A 19,900-nucleotide genomic window follows, 5' to 3' on the forward strand; every position below is an offset into this window, starting at 1 on the left:
CCACGTCCCTACACTCACCACCTCCCTACACTCACCACGTCCCTACACTCACCACCTCGCTACACTCACCACCTCGCTACACTCACCACCTCCCTACACTCACCACCTCCCTACACTCACCACTTCCCTACACTCACCACGTCCCTACACTCACCACGTCCCTACACTCACCACCTCCCTACACTCACCACCTCACTACACTCACCACCTCCCTACACTCACCACGTCCCTACACTCACCACCTCCCTACACTCACCACCTCCCTACACTCACCACAACTAGGGACAGGAGGTTTTCCTCTCAACATTCCTACACTCACCACAACTGGGGACAGGAGGTTTTCCTCTCAATATTCCTACACTCACCACAACTAGGGACAGTAGGTTTTCCTCTCAACATTCCTACACTCACCACAACGAAGGACAGGAGGTTTTCCTCTCAACATTCCTACACTCACCACAACTAGGGACAGGAGGTTTTGCTCTTAAACTTCCCTACACTCACCACAACTAGGAACAGGAGGTTTTCCTCACAACGTCCCTACACTCACCACAACTAGGAACAGGAGGTTTTCCTCACAACGTCCCTACACTCACCACCTCCCTACACTCACCACCTCCCTACACTCACCACCTCCCTACACTCACCACAACTAGGAACAGGAGGTTTTCCTCTCTACGTCCCTAAACTCACCACATCTAGGGACAGGAGGTTTTCCTCTCAACGTCCCTAAACTCACCACAACTAGGGACAGGAGGTGTTCCTCTCAATATTCCTACACTCACCACAACTAGGGACAGGAGGTTTTCCTCTCAACATTCCTACACTCACCACAACGAGGGACAGGAGGTTTTCCTCTCAACATTCCTACACTCACCAAAACTAGGGACAGGAGGTGTTCCTCTCGAACTTCCCTACACTCACCACAACTAGGGACAGGAGGTTTTCCCCTCAACGTCCCCACACTCACCACAACTAGGGACAGGAGGTTTTCCTCTCAACGTCCCTACACTCACCACAACTAGGGACAGGAGGTTTACCTCTCGAACTTCCCTACACTCACCACAACTAGGGACAGGAGGTTTTGCTCTTAAACTTCCCTACACTCACCACAACTAGGGGCAGGAGGTTTACCTCACAACGTCCCTACACTCACCACCTCCCTACACTCACCACAACTAGGAACAGGAGGTTTTCCTCACAACGTCCCTACACTCACCACGTCCCTACACTCACCACCTCCCTACACTCACCACAACTAGGAACAGGAGGTTTTCCTCTCTACGTCCCTAAACTCACCACAACTAGGGACAGGAGGTTTTCCTCTCAACGTCCCTAAACTCACCACAACTAGGGACAGGAGGTTTTCCTCACAACGTCCCTACACTCACCACAACTAGGGACAGGAGGTTTTCCTCTCAACATTCCTACACTCACCACAACGAGGGACAGGAGGTTTTCCTCTCAACATTCCTACACTCACCAAAACTAGGGACAGGAGGTGTTCCTCTCGAACTTCCCTACACTCACCACAACTAGGGACAGGAGGTTTTCCCCTCAACGTCCCCACCCTCACCACAACTAGGGACAGGAGGTTTTCCTCTCAACGTCCCTACACACACCACAACTAGGGACAGAAGGTTTACCTCACAATGTCCCTACACTCACCACCTCCCTACACTCACCACCTCCCTACACTCACCACCTCCCTACACTCACCACAACTAGGAACAGGAGGTTTTCCTCTCTACGTCCCTAAACTCACCACAACTAGGGACAGGAGGTTTTCCTCTCAACGTCCCTAAACTCACCACAACTAGGGACAGGAGGTGTTCCTCTCAATATTCCTACACTCACCACAACTAGGGACAGGAGGTTTTCCTCTCAACATTCCTACACTCACCACAACGAGGGACAGGAAGTTTTCCTCTCAACATTCCTACACTCACCAAAACTAGGGACAGGAGGTGTTCCTCTCGAACTTCCCTACACTCACCACAACTAGGGACAGGAGGTTTTCCCCTCAACGTCCCCACACTCACCACAACTAGGGACAGGAGGTTTTCCTCTCAACGTCCCTACACTCACCACAACTAGGGACAGGAGGTTTACCTCACAATGTCCCTACACTCACCACAACTAGGGACAGGAGGTTTACCTCTCGAACTTCCCTACACTCACCACAACTAGGGACAGGAGGTTTTGCTCTTAAACTTCCCTACACTCACCACAACTAGGGGCAGGAGGTTTACCTCACAACGTCCCTACACTCACCACCTCCCTACACTCACCACAACTAGGAACAGGAGGTTTTCCTCACAACGTCCCTACACTCACCACGTCCCTACACTCACCACCTCCCTACACTCACCACAACTAGGAACAGGAGGTTGTCCTCGCTACGTCCCTAAACTCACCACAACTAGGGACAGGAGGTTTTCCTCTCAACGTCCCTAAACTCACCACAACTAGGGACAGGAGGTTTTCCTCACAACGTCCCTACACTCACCACAACTAGGGACAGGAGGTTTTCCTCTCAACGTCACTAAACTCACCACAACTAGGGACAGGAGGTTTTCCTCACAACGTCCCTACACTCACCACAACTAGGGACAGGAGGTTTTCCTCACAACGTCCCTACACTCACCACGTCCCTACACTCACCACCTCCCTACACTCACCACAACTAGGAACAGGAGGTTTTCCTCTCTACGTCCCTAAACTCACCACAACTAGGGACAGGAGGTTTTCCTCTCAACGTCCCTAAACTCACCACAACTAGGGACAGGAGGTTTTCCTCACAACGTCCCTACACTCACCACAACTCGGGACAGGAGGTTTTCCTCTCAACATTCCTACACTCACCACAATGAGGGACAGGAGGTTTTCCTCTCAACATTCCTACACTCACCAAAACTAGGGACAGGAGGTGTTCCTCTCGAACTTCCCTACACTCACCACAACTAGGGACAGGAGGTTTTCCCCTCAACGTCCCCACCCTCACCACAACTAGGGACAGGAGGTTTTCCTCTCAACGTCCCTACACACACCACAACTAGGGACAGGAGGTTTACCTCACAATGTCCCTACACTCACCACAACTAGGGACAGGAGGTTTACCTCTCGAACTTCCCTACATTCACCACAACTAGGGACAGGAGGTTTTGCTCTTAAACTTCCCTACACTCACCACAACTAGGGGCAGGAGGTTTACCTCACAACGTCCCTACACTCACCACCTCCCTACACTCACCACAACTAGGGACAGGAGGTTTTCCTCACAACGTCCCTACACTTACCACGTCCCTACACTCACCACGTCCCTACACTCACCACCTCCCTACACTCACCACAACTAAGAACAGGAGGTTTTCCTCTCTACGTCCCTAAACTCACCACAACTAGGGACAGGAGGTTTTCCTCTCAACGTCCCTAAACTCACCACAACTAGGGACAGGAGGTTTTCCTCTCAACATTCCTACACTCACCACAACGAGGGACAGGAGGTTTTCCTCTCAACATTCCTACACTCACCAAAACTAGGGACAGGAGGTGTTCCTCTCGAACTTCCCTACACTCACCACAACTAGGGACAGGAGGTTTTCCCCTCAACGTCCCGACCCTCACCACAACTAGGGACAGGAGGTTTTCCTCTCAACGTCCCTACACTCACCACAACTAGGGACAGGAGGTTTACCTCAATGTCCCTACACTCACCACAACTAGGGACAGGAGGTTTACCTCTCGAACTTCCCTACACTCACCACACCTAGGGACAGGAGGTTTTGCTCTTAAACTTCCCTACACTCACCACAACTAGGGGCAGGAGGTTTACCTCACAACGTCCCTACACTCACCACCTCCCTACACTCACCACAACTAGGAACAGGAGGTTTTCCTCACAACGTCCCTACACTTACCACGTCCCTACACTCACCACCTCCCTACACTCTCCACAACTAGGAACAGGAGGTTTTCCTCTCTACGTCCCTAAACTCACCACAACTAGGGACAGGAGGTTTTCCTCTCAACGTCCCTAAACTCACCACAACTAGGGACAGGAGGTTTTCCTCTCAACATTCCTACACTCACCACAACGAGGGACAGGAGGTTTACCTCACAACGTCCCTACACTCACCACAACTAGTGGCCAGGAAGTTTACCTCACAATGTCCCTACACTCACCACAACTAGGGACAGGAGGTTTACCTCACAATCTCCCTACACTCACCACAACTAGGGACAGGAGGTTTACCTCACAACGTCCTTACACTCACCACAACTAGGGACAGGAGGTTTTCCTCTCAATATTTCTACACTCACCACAACTAGGGACAGGAGGTTTTCCTCTCAACATTCCTACACTCACCACAACTAGGGACAGGAGGTTTTCCTCTCAATATTCCTACACTCACCACAACTAGGGACAGGAGGTTTTCCTCTCAATATTCCTACACTCACCACAACTACGGACAGTAGGTTTTCCTCTCAACATTCCTACACTCACCACAACGAAGGACAGTAGGTTTTCCTCTCAACATTCCTACACTCACCACAACTAGGGACAGGAGGTTTTCCTCTCAATATTCCTATACTCACCACAACTAGGGACAGGAGGTTTTCCTCTCAATATTCCTACACTCACCACAACTAGGGACAGTAGGTTTTCCTCTCAACATTCCTACACTCACCACAACGAAGGACAGGAGGTTTTCCTTTCAACATTCCTACACTCACCACAACGAAGGACAGGAGGTTTTCCTCTCAACATTCCTGGGTTGTGTATGTGGGTTGTAACGTGGGTTGTGTACGTGGGTTGTGTACGTGGGTTGTGTACGTGGGTGAGTCGTTTGTAGCATGGGTAAACAAACAGTTAAAACACGGTGTGTCTTAAAATGACTCTCCCATTAGCCTAACCCTCACTTCATCTCCGAGATGTGTGTGTGTGTGTGTGTGTGTGTGACTGTTTTTGTCCATTTTGTTTTGCGCATCACTGAATAGTGTGCCTGACCGTGTACCAGGGTTAAAATTATCCCAATATGAGCACATTAAACCATGCCAGATTATTCAAAATGTGTAGCTTTTTCCTGAAATGCCTGTCTGTGTTTGCCAGTGCAGAAAAGAGACAGAGACACAAAAGAGAGAGAGAGAGAGAGAGAGAGAGAGAGAAAAAGGGAAAGAGAGAGTAGGGCCGGGTGTGCTAGAACGAATGTGGAAAATCCCTATGACTCTATATGGGAAAGGCAGACCTATTGTACAGCCGGCTTACTCTTTTCTCTCTCTCTCTCTTTCTCTCTCTCTCTCTCTCTCTCTCTCTCGCGCTCTCCGTTCCATCTCTCTCTCCCTCTGTTCCTTCTCTTTCTGTCTCTGCTGTGTGTAGCCTTCTCTGTGTGTAGTCAGCCCTCTGCCTCTCTGTGTGTAGTCAGCCCTCTGCCTCTCTGTGTGTAGTCAGCCCTCTGCCTCTCTGTGTGTAATCAGCCCTCGGCCTCTCTGTGTGTAATCAGCCCTCTGCCTCTCTGTGTGTAATCAGCCCTCTGCCTCTCTGTGTGAGTGACCTCACCCTGCCCACCATAGACCACCACCGCCTGATGGGATTTAAAATATGCCCCAATTGGTGTGTGTTTTTACCTGATGTGTTAATGTGAGCCCAGGCACACACACACACACACACACACACACACACACACACAAAGCATAGAACAGCACAACCTGGGATCGTGTGTGTGTCTGTGTGTGTAGAGAAATTAGTTTGTAATACTAGAGCAGTGCGCAGATGTAAAACCATATGTCATAGTGACCAAGCTAATGTATGAAATAATATGCATTCCATTTGTCGTTTAATCATTTAACCTGATGATGCATCTGTAAAAGCTCTGTTTAGTTAGTGGAGTGTTAGTGGAGGCTCATCCACAAATGTTAGGAACTGTGACCTTTGGAGCATCATAATTAGCTGGAGTGGGAATCATCAACACTCTTTACTTCCTCAAATTCACTCAACATGAATGTATATCCAGGACACGCATGCACATGCACATGCACACACTTTAGTGGATTACATGGAGGTGAATGGTGGTATTATGAGCCCTCGGTGGGAAGTCATTCAGTGCAGTACACTTCCAGGTATGACATCATTTTCTAATCTCAGCCATTTTTGATGATGACGATAATAAATGACCACCTGTCTTCTCTCTCTCTCTCTCTCTCGCTCTCTCTCTCTCTCTCTCTCTCTCTCTCTCTCTCTCTCTCTCTCTCTCTCTCTCTCTCTCTCTCTCTCATTCTCTCTCTCTCATTCTCTCTCTCTCTCTCTCTCTCTCTCTCTCATTCTCTCTCATTCTCTCTCATTCTCTCTCTCTCTCTCTCTCTCTCTCTCTCTCTCTCATTCTCTCTCATTCTCTCTCATTCTCTCTCATTCTCTCTCTCTCTCTCATTCTCATTCTCTCATTCTCTCTCTCTCTCATTCTCTCTCATTCTCTCTCATTCTCTCTCATTCTCTCTCACTCTCTCTCTCTCACTCTCTCTCTCTCACTCTCTCTCTCATTCTCTCTCATTCTCTCTCATTCTCTCTCACTCTCTCTCTCTCACTCTCTCTCTCTCACTCTCTCTCTCATTCTCTCTCTCTCACTCTCTCTCTCTCATTCTCTCTCTCGTCTCTCTGTTTTTAGTCTGATTTTCAGAAGAACAAGGAAGGAAAAGGGGCAGTGAAAAAGAGAGCAGAAGACCAGGGGGCGAACGGAAAAGAAAGAAGAAGAAGAAACAGGGTAAAAATAAGACGAGCCAAAGAAAGGAGAGCAACCGTCAGCACTCACCCCACAGAGTATAAAGGCAGAAAGGAAAAGACGAGGTGAAGAGATGAAGCCACTAAAGAGACAGAGGGGATGCTCTCCCCCCTCCACGCGGGCCAAAGGGGGGAAGAAGAGAGGGGCGACAGAGACCCCCCCAGAGAGGGACAACAGGAACAAACTCAGGAAGGAGAACCAAGACGGACAGCCTCAATCCACGACCCCCGCCCACTTGCTACGGAAACAATCCAGAACCTCCTCTGACAGCTCTCAGCGGGAGCCAATCAGAGGCAGTGAAACCCCAAAGAAGGAGGGACCTAGAGAGCAGGTGCTGCCAAGGCAACCTGAAGATAAAGAGAAGACCGAGGACAGCAGAGGGGGGGTTGGGGGGAAACCAGGGGGGCCTAACAGCACCCCCACCTCCTCCCATAACAACATCCTCACCATCCCCACCCCCACTACCAGTCCCAGCCCTACCTCCATGTCCAGTAGGAAAACAGCCACCTTCAAGGCCAGAGTCCCCAAGAAGAAGTACATTGCTGAACACTATGCTGGTAGCAACGCGCCCAGCCTCACCTTCACCCCTGCCCCCATGCACAACAGCCACATTAACTACAGTAGTACTAGCAGTAGTATTAACATCATCAACAGCAGTAGTACTAACAGTAATAACAGTAGTAATACCATTAGTAACAGTAGTAGGCCCAACACTACTATTAATGGTATTAACAGTGGTACTAATAGCATTAGTAACAGCATTAGTAACAGCATAAGTAACAGCATTAGTAACAGCCATAGTAGCAGCTCAGTCAGCCACTCGTTAGCCCCCAGTGTGTCCAATGAGGAGAGGAGGGTAGCTAGCAGCCACAGCCATGGCCCGGGGGAACAGGGAATGACAGGGGCCTCCATAGGGCCCAACGATGGTAGTGTGGCCCCCCAGGACAGAGAAAGAGACCCCCAGGGTGGAGAGACAGAGGGGGCCCCTAACTCAGTACGCTCCGTATCCACGGATACAGCCAGCGAGCACGATCTGGAGGTGAACTCCCAGCCCAGTACCAGCCCTGCTAGAGCCCCCTACCAGGGCAGTCTGTCCGGGGCGGATGCCCTGGCCAAAGGCCTGAAGAACCAGAGAGTTCTAGCCCGCTGTCGATGGAGAGACAGACTTAACGGAGAGCAAGGTGGGAGGGAGAGAGAGAGGGATGGACCCCTGTCTCCTATGTTCAGGGCTGGGGTGGTGCGGCGGGTGAGTGGGGGCAGCGCTGATATCCAGCTGCAGGGGGAGGAGGGGATACTCTGTTACCCCTTTCAGGGGGGGACCGCACACCCGGAGTGGGAGGAGACGAGCGTGGAGTTCATCCTGGACGCCCCTCCACCCGGCACGGCGTCCGTGGCCATCGGGACACGCGTATGTGTGCCTTTCGGAGGGGGAGGGGGGCGAGATGGGGGTGAACAGGGGACACCTCAGCTATACAGAGAAGGGGTGCTGTCCCAGGTAGACCCACACCCTGCCGTGTCGTTCCCCTACAGGGTGCTACTGTGTGAGGATCTAGAGGTGCTGGAGAATGGATTGAGGGAGGAGGAGGGAGGGATGGAGGAGAAGAGGAGGAGGGCGCAGGCCCAGGCTGTATGGGTGTCCAGACAGAGCCTGAGGCTGCTGACTCCCCCCTGGGAACTGCCTCACCCAGAGAGGGAGAGAGAGAGAGAGAGAGAGAGGGAGGAGAGGGAGAGGAGGGAGGAGATGGAGGTGGAGAGGGAGGTGTGCCAGCTGAGTATTGGTATGGCGCTGGGTGGGCCGATGGGAGGGGGGGTGAGGTTGGTGCATAGCTTCTCTCCAGATGGGGTGGTGGGGGGGCATCACTATGGAAACACTCCCCCCCATCCCTCCTCGTTGGTAACGACCAGCGTTGTCACCATCACTGGAGAGGGTTACCCTGACAGAGAGATAGAACAAGAGAGGGAACAAGAGAGACAGAAACAGCCCCAAACACCAGAGGAGGACATGGAGATGTCTAGGTTCACTATGGGCACCCAGCATCGCCACATCCTCTCCAAGCCCCTCCTCGGGGGGCACAGCTACCCCTCCTCCCAACACCTGGTCCAGGGCCTGAGCACGCCACTGGGCTCTCACGTGTCCTCCCTCACCTTGCCTGGCCCTGAGGCCCTGGGCATGACCCCCCCACCACACCTACCCCCTTCCAAGAGCGCCCTGGTCCCCCTGGACAAGACCCCCTCCCAGATCCCCACCCCTACCCCTGGAGGGGGGTCTACCTCCTCCTCAGCCTCCTCCTCGCGCTCCCGCACCCCCCTGTCGGCCGCCCTGCAGAAGTACAAGAAGGGGGACGTGGTGTGCACCCCTAACGGTATCCGCAAGAAGTTCAACGGCAAGCAGTGGAGACGCCTCTGTTCCAGAGAGGGCTGTATGAAGGAGTCCCAGAGACGAGGCTACTGCTCACGGCACCTCTCCATGAGAACTAAAGAGATGGAGGGAGGGGGAGAGAGGGACAGGGGGAGAGGAGGAGGGGGGAGCAGTTCGGGGACTATCACCCCCTCAGACCTGCGTGGGTTTGACTGGGATGAGACGTCCAGAGACAGCAGCGAGGCCAGCAGTAGAGGAGACTCCCGCCCTCGGCTGGTGCTGCCCTCCCTTCTACCCCATGACTTCTCCAGGTTTGACTTTGACGAGTGTGAGGCAGCCACCATGCTTGTGTCTCTGGGCAGCTCTCACTCTGGGACCCCCTCCTTCTCCCCCATCTCCAACCAGTCCCCTTTCTCCCCCGCCCCCTCGCCCTCACCCTCCCCCCTCTTCGGATTCCGTCCCGCCAACTTCTCCCCCATCACCGCCTCCTCCGTCCTCCCCCCTCCTCGTAGACACAGACACCCCAGTGCCACGGGGGGCAAGCTGGGCACCCCTGGGGGGGCAGAGAGGGAGAGGCATACTTCAGGGGTCCAGCCGTCCTTCCACACTAACCTGACCTTCACTGTCCCCATGAGCCCTAGCAAACGCAAAATAGACGTTCCTCCTCCCCCTCCTCCCTCCTCCCACCCCCACCACGACCACCCCCCCAAACCTGAGCTGGAGCAGGGGGACCTGAACTCTGCCTCGTTCCCTGTCCTCTCCCCCCAGACCCCAGCACACACCCACGCTTACACACCCACCTTCTCCTCTCCCCAAGGGGTGAGCACACCAACCAGCCGGCCCCCCTCCTCCCCCGCCACCTCCCCCCCTCCCCTCCTGGTGTCCCCAACTCCCCCCTCCCCTCCAGACTCAGGCCCCCGCCGTTTCCACCCCACATCCCAGCAGGCCTTGCGGGACTCTCCAGTGATAGTGCGGAACCCGGAGGTTCCTCTGGCCAAGTTCACAGAGCATCCGTTAGGCCGTGGGGGGGGGGGAGTAGGTGATCCTAAGAGTCTTAACAGCATTACTCCCCAGTCTGTCTCCACTCTCCAAGTCCCTGTACCCATCAACGCTGCTGCTGCCGCGGCAACCAACGGCACCGTCCTCCTCCAGAGCCCCACCCCCACTTTGGTGCTGGTGTCATCCGCCCCACCCTCCCTGACCTCCGTCACCCCCGGTTACCCCGCTTTGGCTTGCATCTCCATCTCTACCACGCCCCCCTCTTCGGGACCCCCCCTCACCAACCCAGCCAGCCCAGGGGAAGGGCGGGGTAGGACGGAGAGGACAGGCTTGTTTGGGGGGGAGGTTCAGCAGCCAGTGGCCTGTCACCCCTCTCCTACAGCCCTGCTGCCCCTCATACTGCCTGCAGAGAACCTGCACCCCACACCATGCAAAGACATCATCATGGGACGCCCCGGGACAGGTGAGACACACTGGGAGACAGCCTGGACATGAAGGGATGAGATGGGGTAGAGGAACGGGGAGGGATGAGATTTGGGTAGAGGAACGGGAAGGGATGTGATTTGGGTAGAGGAACAGGGAGGGATGAGATTTGGGTAGAGGAACTGGGAGGGATGAGATTTGGGTAGAGGAACGGGGAGGGATGAGATTTGGGTAGAGGAACAGGGAGGGATGAGATTTGGGTAGAGGAACAGGGAGGGATGAGATTTGGGTAGAGGAACAGGGAGGGATAAGATTTGGGTAGAGGAACAGGGAGGGATGAGATTTGGGTAGAGGAACAGGGAGGGATGAGATTTGGGTAGAGGAACAGGGAGGGATGAGATTTGGGTAGAGGAACAGGGAGGGATGAGATTTGGGTAGAGGCACAGGGAGGGATGAGATTTGGGTAGAGGAACAGGGAGGGATGAGATTTGGGTAGAGGAACAGGGAGGGATGAGATTTGGGTAGAGGAACAGGGAGAGGGATGCAGAGGGGTGAGATATGCTATGATTATAATATTATGATTATTTAATGTGACTACTAGGCTTTGATTATTGTGTTTAACTCCAGGCGAGGACCTAAGTTGGCATCATGAAATGGAAGAGCTTTTGAAACGTGAATGCACGGTTTGTTGTAGCAGCAACAGCAGCATGAAAAATGGTTACCTAGTTTCATTTTCCACCAAATTCACATTTACGGAACAGGGATTGACTTCTGGGCAGGTCATTTCTCGTTAAACAGAATGAGTTTAGTGACATTTAGTGAAGGGAGGGTACTGGGATTTCTGGTATGTTCAGCAGGGCTTACGGTCCGTGCTATCCTTGCTCCTTGGGACCTCCCTACCCCATTGAAGTTGGCATTTTAAAATACTTTAGGTTAGGGTAACAGTAGGGATTAAGGTTAGGTTTAGTTTAGGGACATCCCAAGGATCTCAGATAGCACTGACCCAGGGGTCAGAGTAGGGAAATCAGTTCAGTTTAAATGGGTATAAAATACAGGATATACTGTATGTAATGTAGGCCACATACGGACCGTTTCCCCCATCTCTCGCTGGGTGTGTGCGTGTCATCATTGTTTGAGACTGGGTTTAGATAGAGAGTGGGGAAGCCTCTGAAAGGGAGGATGGGAGGATGAATGACATTTGGTGTTTTGTCTTTGAGAGAATGCTACTAAATGCTACTAAAGGTCTGGGAGTTATATTTGAGTGAGTTGCGTTGGGCTCATCCATTTTATAGTATAGTGCATGCGCACGTTACAGTGCCAGAGTGCATGTGGGTGTGTAAAGAATCCTCTGTGCTTCAAGCTCCTGTGTGGGCTCTCTTTCTCTCTCTGTGTGTGTGTGTGTGTGTGTGTGTGTGTGTGTGTGTGTGTGTGTGTGTGTGTGTGTGTGTGTGTGTGTGTGTGTGTGTGTGTGTGTGTGTGTGTGTGTGTGTGTGTGTGATCAATAAACAGTGAATCAACATTTCTCCATCTGCGCTGGAGCAGTGGTATGACATTTAGATGGCCTGTTGTATTCAGTGTGATTGTATGTGTTGTAGGTCTAGCTATTTGTCTGTCTTTGCGAGACAAGTGTATGTGGGTGTTTTCTCTCTCTTGAGAGAAAGAGGGTGTGAGTTCTTGTTTGTGCATGTGGTTGTCAGAGAGAAACTAGGGAGGTGTGTACTTACTGCGTAGTTACGATGAGCTTTGAGTGTAAATTACACATACGAACAGGCCTCTACAATACTGCTACACACACACAACGAATAGCATATCATGTTGCAGATAAAAGTGACATTATATACACTGAACAGAAACAGAAACGCAACATGGAATAACTTCAAAGACTTTACTGAGTTACAGTTCATATAAGGAAATCAGTCCATTGAAATAAATACATTAGGCCCTAATCTATGGATTTCTGTTAAGCGTGTGTAGCGGAGGCGAAGTCAGGTGAAGGAGAGCAGAGTGTAGCAAACAGGCACACTTTAATTACGTTCCAAATTGATAGCACAATAAAAACATACACAAGTGCCAAAACCACGGAAATAACTAAAGTAATGCCCCTGACAAACCACATAACAATAAACAATTACACACAAAGACATGATGGCAAAGAGAGGGCTAAATACATGTAGATTGATTAGGGGATGAAAACCAGGTGTGTATGGGACAAGACAAAACAAATGGACATATGGCAAATGGAGCGGCGATGGCTAGAAAGCCGGTGACGTCGATCGCCGCCTGAACAAGGAGAGGAGACTTGACAGCCGGCCTCGGGGACGACCCGGAAGGCGAGGCGCAGGGCGATCCGCAGCAGTTCAGGATCCAAAAGATCTGCAACTCTCCTCCGGACCGTACCCCTCCCACTCCATTAGGTACTGAAGGCCCGACGCCTCAAATCCAGGATGGAATGAACGATGTACACCGGGACCCCCTCGATGTCCAAAGGGGGAGGAGGGACCTCCCGCACCTCAGATTCCTGGAGTGGACCAGCCACCACCGGCCTGAGGAGAGACACATGGAACGAGGGGTTAATACGATAATCAGAGTGAAGCTGTAATCTGTAACATACCTCGTTCACCCTCCTCAGGACTTTGAAGAGCCCCACAAACTGCGGTCCCAGCTTCCGGCAGGGCAGGCGGAGGGGCAGGTTACGGGTCGAGAGCCAGACCCGGCCCCCCGATGCGAACACCAGGGTCTCACTGCGGTGACGGTCCACGCTGGTTTTCTGGCGACGTGTGGCTCGCTGGATGGAGGTGTACACGAACGGCCTCCCATATCTCCTCCACACACCTAAATCAGTCGTCCACCGCAGGAGTCTCGGGCTGACCCTGATGCCACAGCGCCAGAACCGGCTGGTACCCCAATACGCACTGAAAGGGGGAGAGGTTAGTGTGGCGAAGCGAGTTCTGTGCCATCTCGGCCCAGGGCGCGAACGCCGCCTACTCCCCCGGCCGGTCCTGGCAATATGACCGCAGAAACCTGCCCATATCCTAGTTGACTCTCTCTACCTGCCCGTTACTCTCGGGGTGAAAACCTGAGGTAAGGCTGATCGAGACCTCAGACGTTCCATGAATACCTTCCAAACTCTCAGCGTTAACTGGGGACCCCCATCCGACACTATATCCTCAGGCACCCCGTAGTGCCAGAAGACGTGAGTAAACAGGGCTTCCGCAGTCTGTAGGGCCGTAGGAAGACCGGGCAGAGGGAGGAAGCGACAGGACTTAGAAAAACGATCCACAACGACCAGGATCATAGTGTCTCCCTGTGAAAGAGGAAGATCTGTTAGGAAATCCACTGACAGATGTGACCAAGGTCGTTGTGGAACGGGTAAGGGGTGTAGCTTACCTCTGGGCAGGTGTCTCGGAGCCTTACACTGGGCGCACACCGAGCTGGAGGAAACATAAACCCTCACGTCCTTTGCCAAGGTGGGCCACCAGTACTTCTCAGTCAGACAGCGCACCGTCCGACCGATCCCCGGATGACCAGAGGAGGGAGACGTGTGGGCCCAATAGATCAACTGGTCACGGACAGGAGACGAAACGTACATACTGTACGCCCAACGGGACACTGGAGGGGAGCGGGCTCTGTATGCAACGCCTGCTCAATATCCGCATCCAGCTCCCAAACGACCGGCGCTACCAGGCAGGAGGCCGGGAGTATGGGAGTCTGATCCATGGGCCGCTCCTCTGTGTCATACAGCCGGGACAGTGCGTCTGCCTTCTTATTCTGGGAACCTGATCTGTAGGATACGGTAAACACAAAACGGGTAAAGAACATCTTGCCTGACGAGGATTCAGTCTCCTCGCTGCCCGGAAGTGTACTCCAGGTTGCGGTGGTCAGTCCAGATGAGGAACGGGTGTTTAGCCCCCTCAAGCTAATGTCTCCATGCCTTCAACGCTTTAACCACAGCCAACAACTCCCGGTCCCCCAAATCATAGTTAGCTGTGCTGGGCTTCTTTGAGAAGAAAGCACAGGGGCGGAGTTTCGGTGGCGTACCCGAGCGCTGTGAGAGCACTGCTCCTATCCCAGCCTCGGAAGCGTCCACCTCCACTATGAATGCCAAAGAGGGATCCGGATGGGCACGGGAGCCGAAGTAAACAGAGCTCTTAGCTGCCCAAAAGCCCTGTCCGCCTCAGCCGACCACTGCAACCGTACAGGACCCCCCTTCAGCAGTGAGGTAATGGGAGCAGCCACCTGGCCAAAACCCCGGATAAATCTCCGGTAGTAATTGGCAGACCCTAAAAAGCGCTGCTCCTCCTTTACTGTGGTGGGAGTCGGCCAATTACGCATGGCTGCAATGCGGTCACTCTCCATCTCCACCACTGATGTGGAAATGCGATACCCTAGGAAGAAGACAGCCTGCTGAAAGAACAGGCATTTCTCAGCCTTGACATACAGGTCATGCTCGTCCAAGTACCTGGAGGAGGAGCCAGGCCCAGCCAATCAGAATGAGTTTTTCCCACAAAAGGGCTTTATTAGAGAAAGAAATACTCCTCATTATCATCAGCTGTCCGGGTGGCTGGTCTCAGATGATCCCCCAGGTAAAGAAGCTGGATGTGGACTTCCTGGGCTGGCATGGTTATACGTGGTCTGTAGTTGTGAGGCCTGTTGGACGTACTGCTAAATTCTCTAAAACGAGGCGGCTTATGGTAGAGAAATTTACATTAAATTCTCTGGCAACAGCTCTGGTGGCCATTCCTGCAGTCAGCATGCCAATTGACAAAACTGCACATTTTAGAAGTGGCCAAGTAAATATATATATATTTTATAACATCACATACTTTCACACTGGGCAGGTCACTTATAAGATGATTCCAGCCCCCCCTCCCCTCCATTATCTACTGAATGTGTCACGCCCTGACCTTAGTTATCTTTGTTTTCTTTATTATTTTGGTTAGGTCAGGGTGTGACAAGGGTGGTTTGTTTAGTTTTTGTATTGTCTAGGGGATTTTGTTTGTCTAGGGGTTTTTGTAAGTCTAGGTCTATATGTCTATGGTTGCCTAGATTGGTTCTCAATTAGAGGCAGCTGTTTATCGTTGTCTCTGATTGGGGACCATATTTAGGTAGCCATATTCCTTGGGTTGTTTGTGGGTTCTTGGTCTATGTGTAGTTGCCTGTCTGCACTACTCATATTAGCTTCACGGTTTGTTCTTTTGATAGTTTGTTCAGTGTTCTTTCTTTAATAAAAGAAGTATGTACGCTTACCACGTTGCGCTTTGGTCTCCTCCATACAACGACCGTGACAGAATGGCTGTACAATTGAGTTAGTTGGTAGAACTCCAGCTTTGGCTAGAGGAGATATGTGAGAGAGAAGGGAGGAGGAGGAGTGAGTCAGGTAAATTAGATTGAACTCTGTTGAGGAAGTGAGACAGAAGGATGAGTTTTCTGCAGCTTCCTTCCCCTGTTTCCACTCCTCCTTCCACCCATCCAATACAATGTTCCATTTATTCATGTTTATTATCGTCACACACACTTCAAAGTCACAGTCTGGGATTTGTGTTTCAGCCTAACAGTAGCCCTGCCACTCGGTTTGGTGAACTGAGGGATGGAGCTGGGAAATGTAATCACACTCAAACTCAGATGGAACTCTGGATTCAGGGACTGCGTGTGTGTTTGTAACTTAAAGTTCATTTTATAAAGGGATTAAGAGGGTCAATGTCAGAGCAGAGGGTAGTGCTGTAAAATTGATAGAACCATTGAGCGACTACGTGAGAAAAGGATGAGGTGGAGGGAGAGAGGATGAAAGGGAAAAGTATGTCATATGTGCATGATGCATTGTAAGTCGTGTGAGTGTGTGTGCAACCACGCATCAATCATCAAACACCGGAAATGATGTGTACGTGCCAAATGTATGTTGCCATGGCAACAAAGCAAACACTCCCATACACCGATGTACACACACACAACATGCAGTACAAATAGAAGCTGGCGCTACGCAGTTCCCCTTCCCTTCGCAGTCAGTGGAAGTGGAAAGAGATAGTCCTGCCTCTTTCGGTTCATCTCTGACATTTTAGTTAACATTTGAACATGAACGCAAGACGAGAATTCTGATGTAGCTCTCTAAATTGATTTGTAGTTGACGTTGAAGTGCTCAGGGTCAAATCTTTATTTCCAAGTTTGTACTGTTAATGTTACCACAGAACCCAGCCAGAAATACACATCACACAGAGTCATGGCAACTGTGTTTTTCTCAGGCTCTTTTACCTGCTAAGGGCAATTTGCTGTACATCATATGGAACAACATGGACGCATAAATAGTACTCTGATAAACAACTTAGGCCTCTACATTTCATTTTGACATGCCTACTCTAACATTTTGATTTCAGAATCTGACTGTTCTCTAAATAATTCAAATCAACGGTTTCACTTCTTATTCTAGTTAGGCTATGTGCTCCACCTTTAGAGTGACCACCTACAGCAGTAGCCTAGTTCTGGCCAGGCCCGGTCAAACAAGGTTATGCTGTTACTTTCTGGAATACAAATCTACTGTATGTAGCATGAATGAACCTTTTGTAGTGAGGTTGGGACTGTTGGTGTGTGCTTCATACAGAGTCTATTAGAACTAACTTCTCAGCCCTGTGTTAGTTAGTAGACCCTGTTAGTTTCTCAGAGGCAAATGGAAACTCCAGCTTTCTCTGTGATTATGAGGTGAAATCTGGATAGTCAGTGCTTCACGGCCAGCCTGACTGGGCTTAGCGCCTTCACACACACCTACCCAACAGCAGGCTGGCAGACACAGACACCCAAATCTGGGCACACAAACACACCCAACATAGGGTACTCACTTATACACACACACCCAACACAGGGCACTCACTTATACACACACACCCAACACAGGGCACTCACTTATACACACACACCCAACACAGGGCACTCACTTATACACACACACCCAACACAGGGCACTCACTTATACACACACGCACCCAACACAGGGCACTCACTTATACACACACACAACCAACAAAGGGCACTCACTTATACACACACACCCAACAAAGGGCACTCTCTTATACACACACACACACCCAAGACAGGGCACTCACGTATACACACACACACCTAAAACAGAGTACTCACTTATACACACACACCATACACAGGGCACTCACTTATACACACACATACACACACACCATACACAAGGCACTCATTTATACACACACACCCAACACAGGGCACTCACTTATGCACTTATACACACACACACACACATAACACAGGGCACTCACTTATACACACACACACACTCAGGAAAAGCAACTGGAGACCCGTCTCTTCCTTTCTCTGTCTCGCTCTGCCTTTCCCAAACCACAAAAAGCTCCCATTCTCCATGTTAACCCTTCGCTCCATAGACTGCAGTCTCCTCCTCTCCCTCTCGCCATCCTGGTCTACCCGGATACAGATACCCGGGAATAACAACCCCCCCCTCCCCCTTTACGTAACACTTAAAGCCCCGCACTGGCTCCCAGACCATGGCAACAGACTACCACACATCTGGATAGACTAACACTCATTCATATCGTGATAGTTATATTACCGTGTATATATAGTCAAATACACAAGGGCAGGCTTATGCGTCACTATTGTACTTCATAAAACATATATTTTTTTTGGGGGGGGGGGGGGGGGGTCTAAAAAGTGCATTTTTAATGTTCCTCTGAAGTGCAGGTGCTCTCCGACCTAAGTTATACTTAGCTTTACTTTAGGAGAGGAGTTTTATTTTAGGGAGGTCGAACATCTCTCTTCCCGCTCTCCTCTCTCTCCTGCTTGAGTGTTTGCCCAGGCTGTCTGGCATGGCTCTGTCCGTCTGCTGGTGCTTTATCTGCTGGCTCATACTGCCTCCAGGTGGACAAACACACACATTACATCTCAGCCACAGAACAGGGACAGGGGAGGACGGTGCACCTAGACGCTGATCTGGTGTCAGTTTGGTGTGTTCCCCCCTATAATGGTTAGGGTTTGGCAATGTTGAGTTGATCCTAGATCAGTGGCTAGGGAGTGAGAACAGGAGAAGTACTGTGCTCTGAAACATGGTGTTCAGTGTTAGTGCGCATGTGTCCTGTGTCTGAAAATAACAGATGATAAAGAGCTCGACTGTCGATGGTGGATATGTGTGTACCGAAGAACACTGAGCATCTCTTGTACCCATGCCCATGATTTGTCTGGGCAGGCTGGATCACACACTGAAACACACACAGCTTATGGTCTCAGGAAAGCTTCAGGATGACATGACGCACACTAGTTCTGCATTTTGACAGAAGCTGAATTCCATGATTTGATTAAGCACGAATAGATGACATCATAACACTCTGTCTCTAGGGAAGACACAGAGGCCAGGTGGTGTGTGTTGTGGTGCGTTCAGGGGGCCATTGGTCTCCACAAGTGACATAGGGACCTGTGCCCAACATGACTGTTACCGTGGTAACTGTGGAGGGTGGAAAATTGAGTTATAATTGGATAGAGCAAAAGACTAGTAGGAGGAAGGAGAGAGAGAGGGAGAGATGGATTTGGGGAGTGGGAGAAAGAGGCGAGAGAGGGAGAGACTGTGGTGTGCCCCTATATGTGATGTCAGGTGAGAGTGGGAGTCAGGGTGGGTGTTGGAGGGAGAAAGAGGCGAGAGAGAGAGAGACTGTTGCGTGCCCCTATATGTGATGTCAGGTGAGAGTGGGAGTCAGGGTGGGTGTTGGAGAGAGAGAGAGACTGTGGCGTGCCCCTATATGTGATGCCAGGTGAGAGTGGGAGTCAAGGTGGGTGTTGGAGGGAGAAAGAGGCGAGAGAGAGAGACTGTGGCGTGCCCCTATATGTGATGCCAGGTGAGAGAGGGAGTCAGGGTGGGTGTTGGAGGGGGTGGAAAGTCAGGGACTTCACGTAGAGCCTCATGTCAGAGAACAGGAAACACCTTCAGAGAAACTGGACATAAACGCACAGACACACACACACCCGCAGCACAGATCAACACCTCATACAGTGTGAAGATATTCCTGTAGACACAGAGTATTATGCAGTCCCTCAATATGTAGCTTTTGGTTCGATGAGAACAAACTCCTACACAGATACAGGGCAGAGCTCCACCAATCAGAGACAGGAGAGGGAGATCGTTAAGCTTTGCTGAGGTGGTCTCTCTCTTTCGAGATTTTCTCCCTTTAATTTCAACACTCTCCTCTCCATGTCATTTCATTTTGTTTGGAGGACTAGTGGTTTGTCACTATTCAGTCAAGTCTGCATGGTGATCTATTAGGTCTCTCAGAGGTAGGGGAGTATTCAGCCCAAGTGATCTCATAATTCTAGGTTTAGT

General features: G+C 51.1%; 1 protein-coding gene across 3 annotated transcripts in view; it reads left to right on the forward strand.

Moving 5' to 3' along the window:
• The window catches only part of LOC110509768 (protein capicua homolog), a 68,726-nt gene that overhangs the window by 17,809 nt on the left and 31,017 nt on the right, over positions 1-19,900 (forward strand). For all 3 annotated transcript variants that reach the window (XM_036941543.1, XM_036941553.1, XM_036941535.1), the window contains exon 2: positions 6,663-10,597. In XM_036941543.1, coding sequence (XP_036797438.1) covers positions 6,850-10,597 — 3,748 coding nt within the window. In that variant the 5' untranslated portion in view covers positions 6,663-6,849. The remainder of the gene's footprint in view (positions 1-6,662; positions 10,598-19,900) is intronic.

Source organism: Oncorhynchus mykiss, chromosome 2 (genome assembly GCF_013265735.2).
Source record: "Oncorhynchus mykiss isolate Arlee chromosome 2, USDA_OmykA_1.1, whole genome shotgun sequence".
Taxonomy (NCBI): domain Eukaryota; kingdom Metazoa; phylum Chordata; class Actinopteri; order Salmoniformes; family Salmonidae; genus Oncorhynchus; species Oncorhynchus mykiss.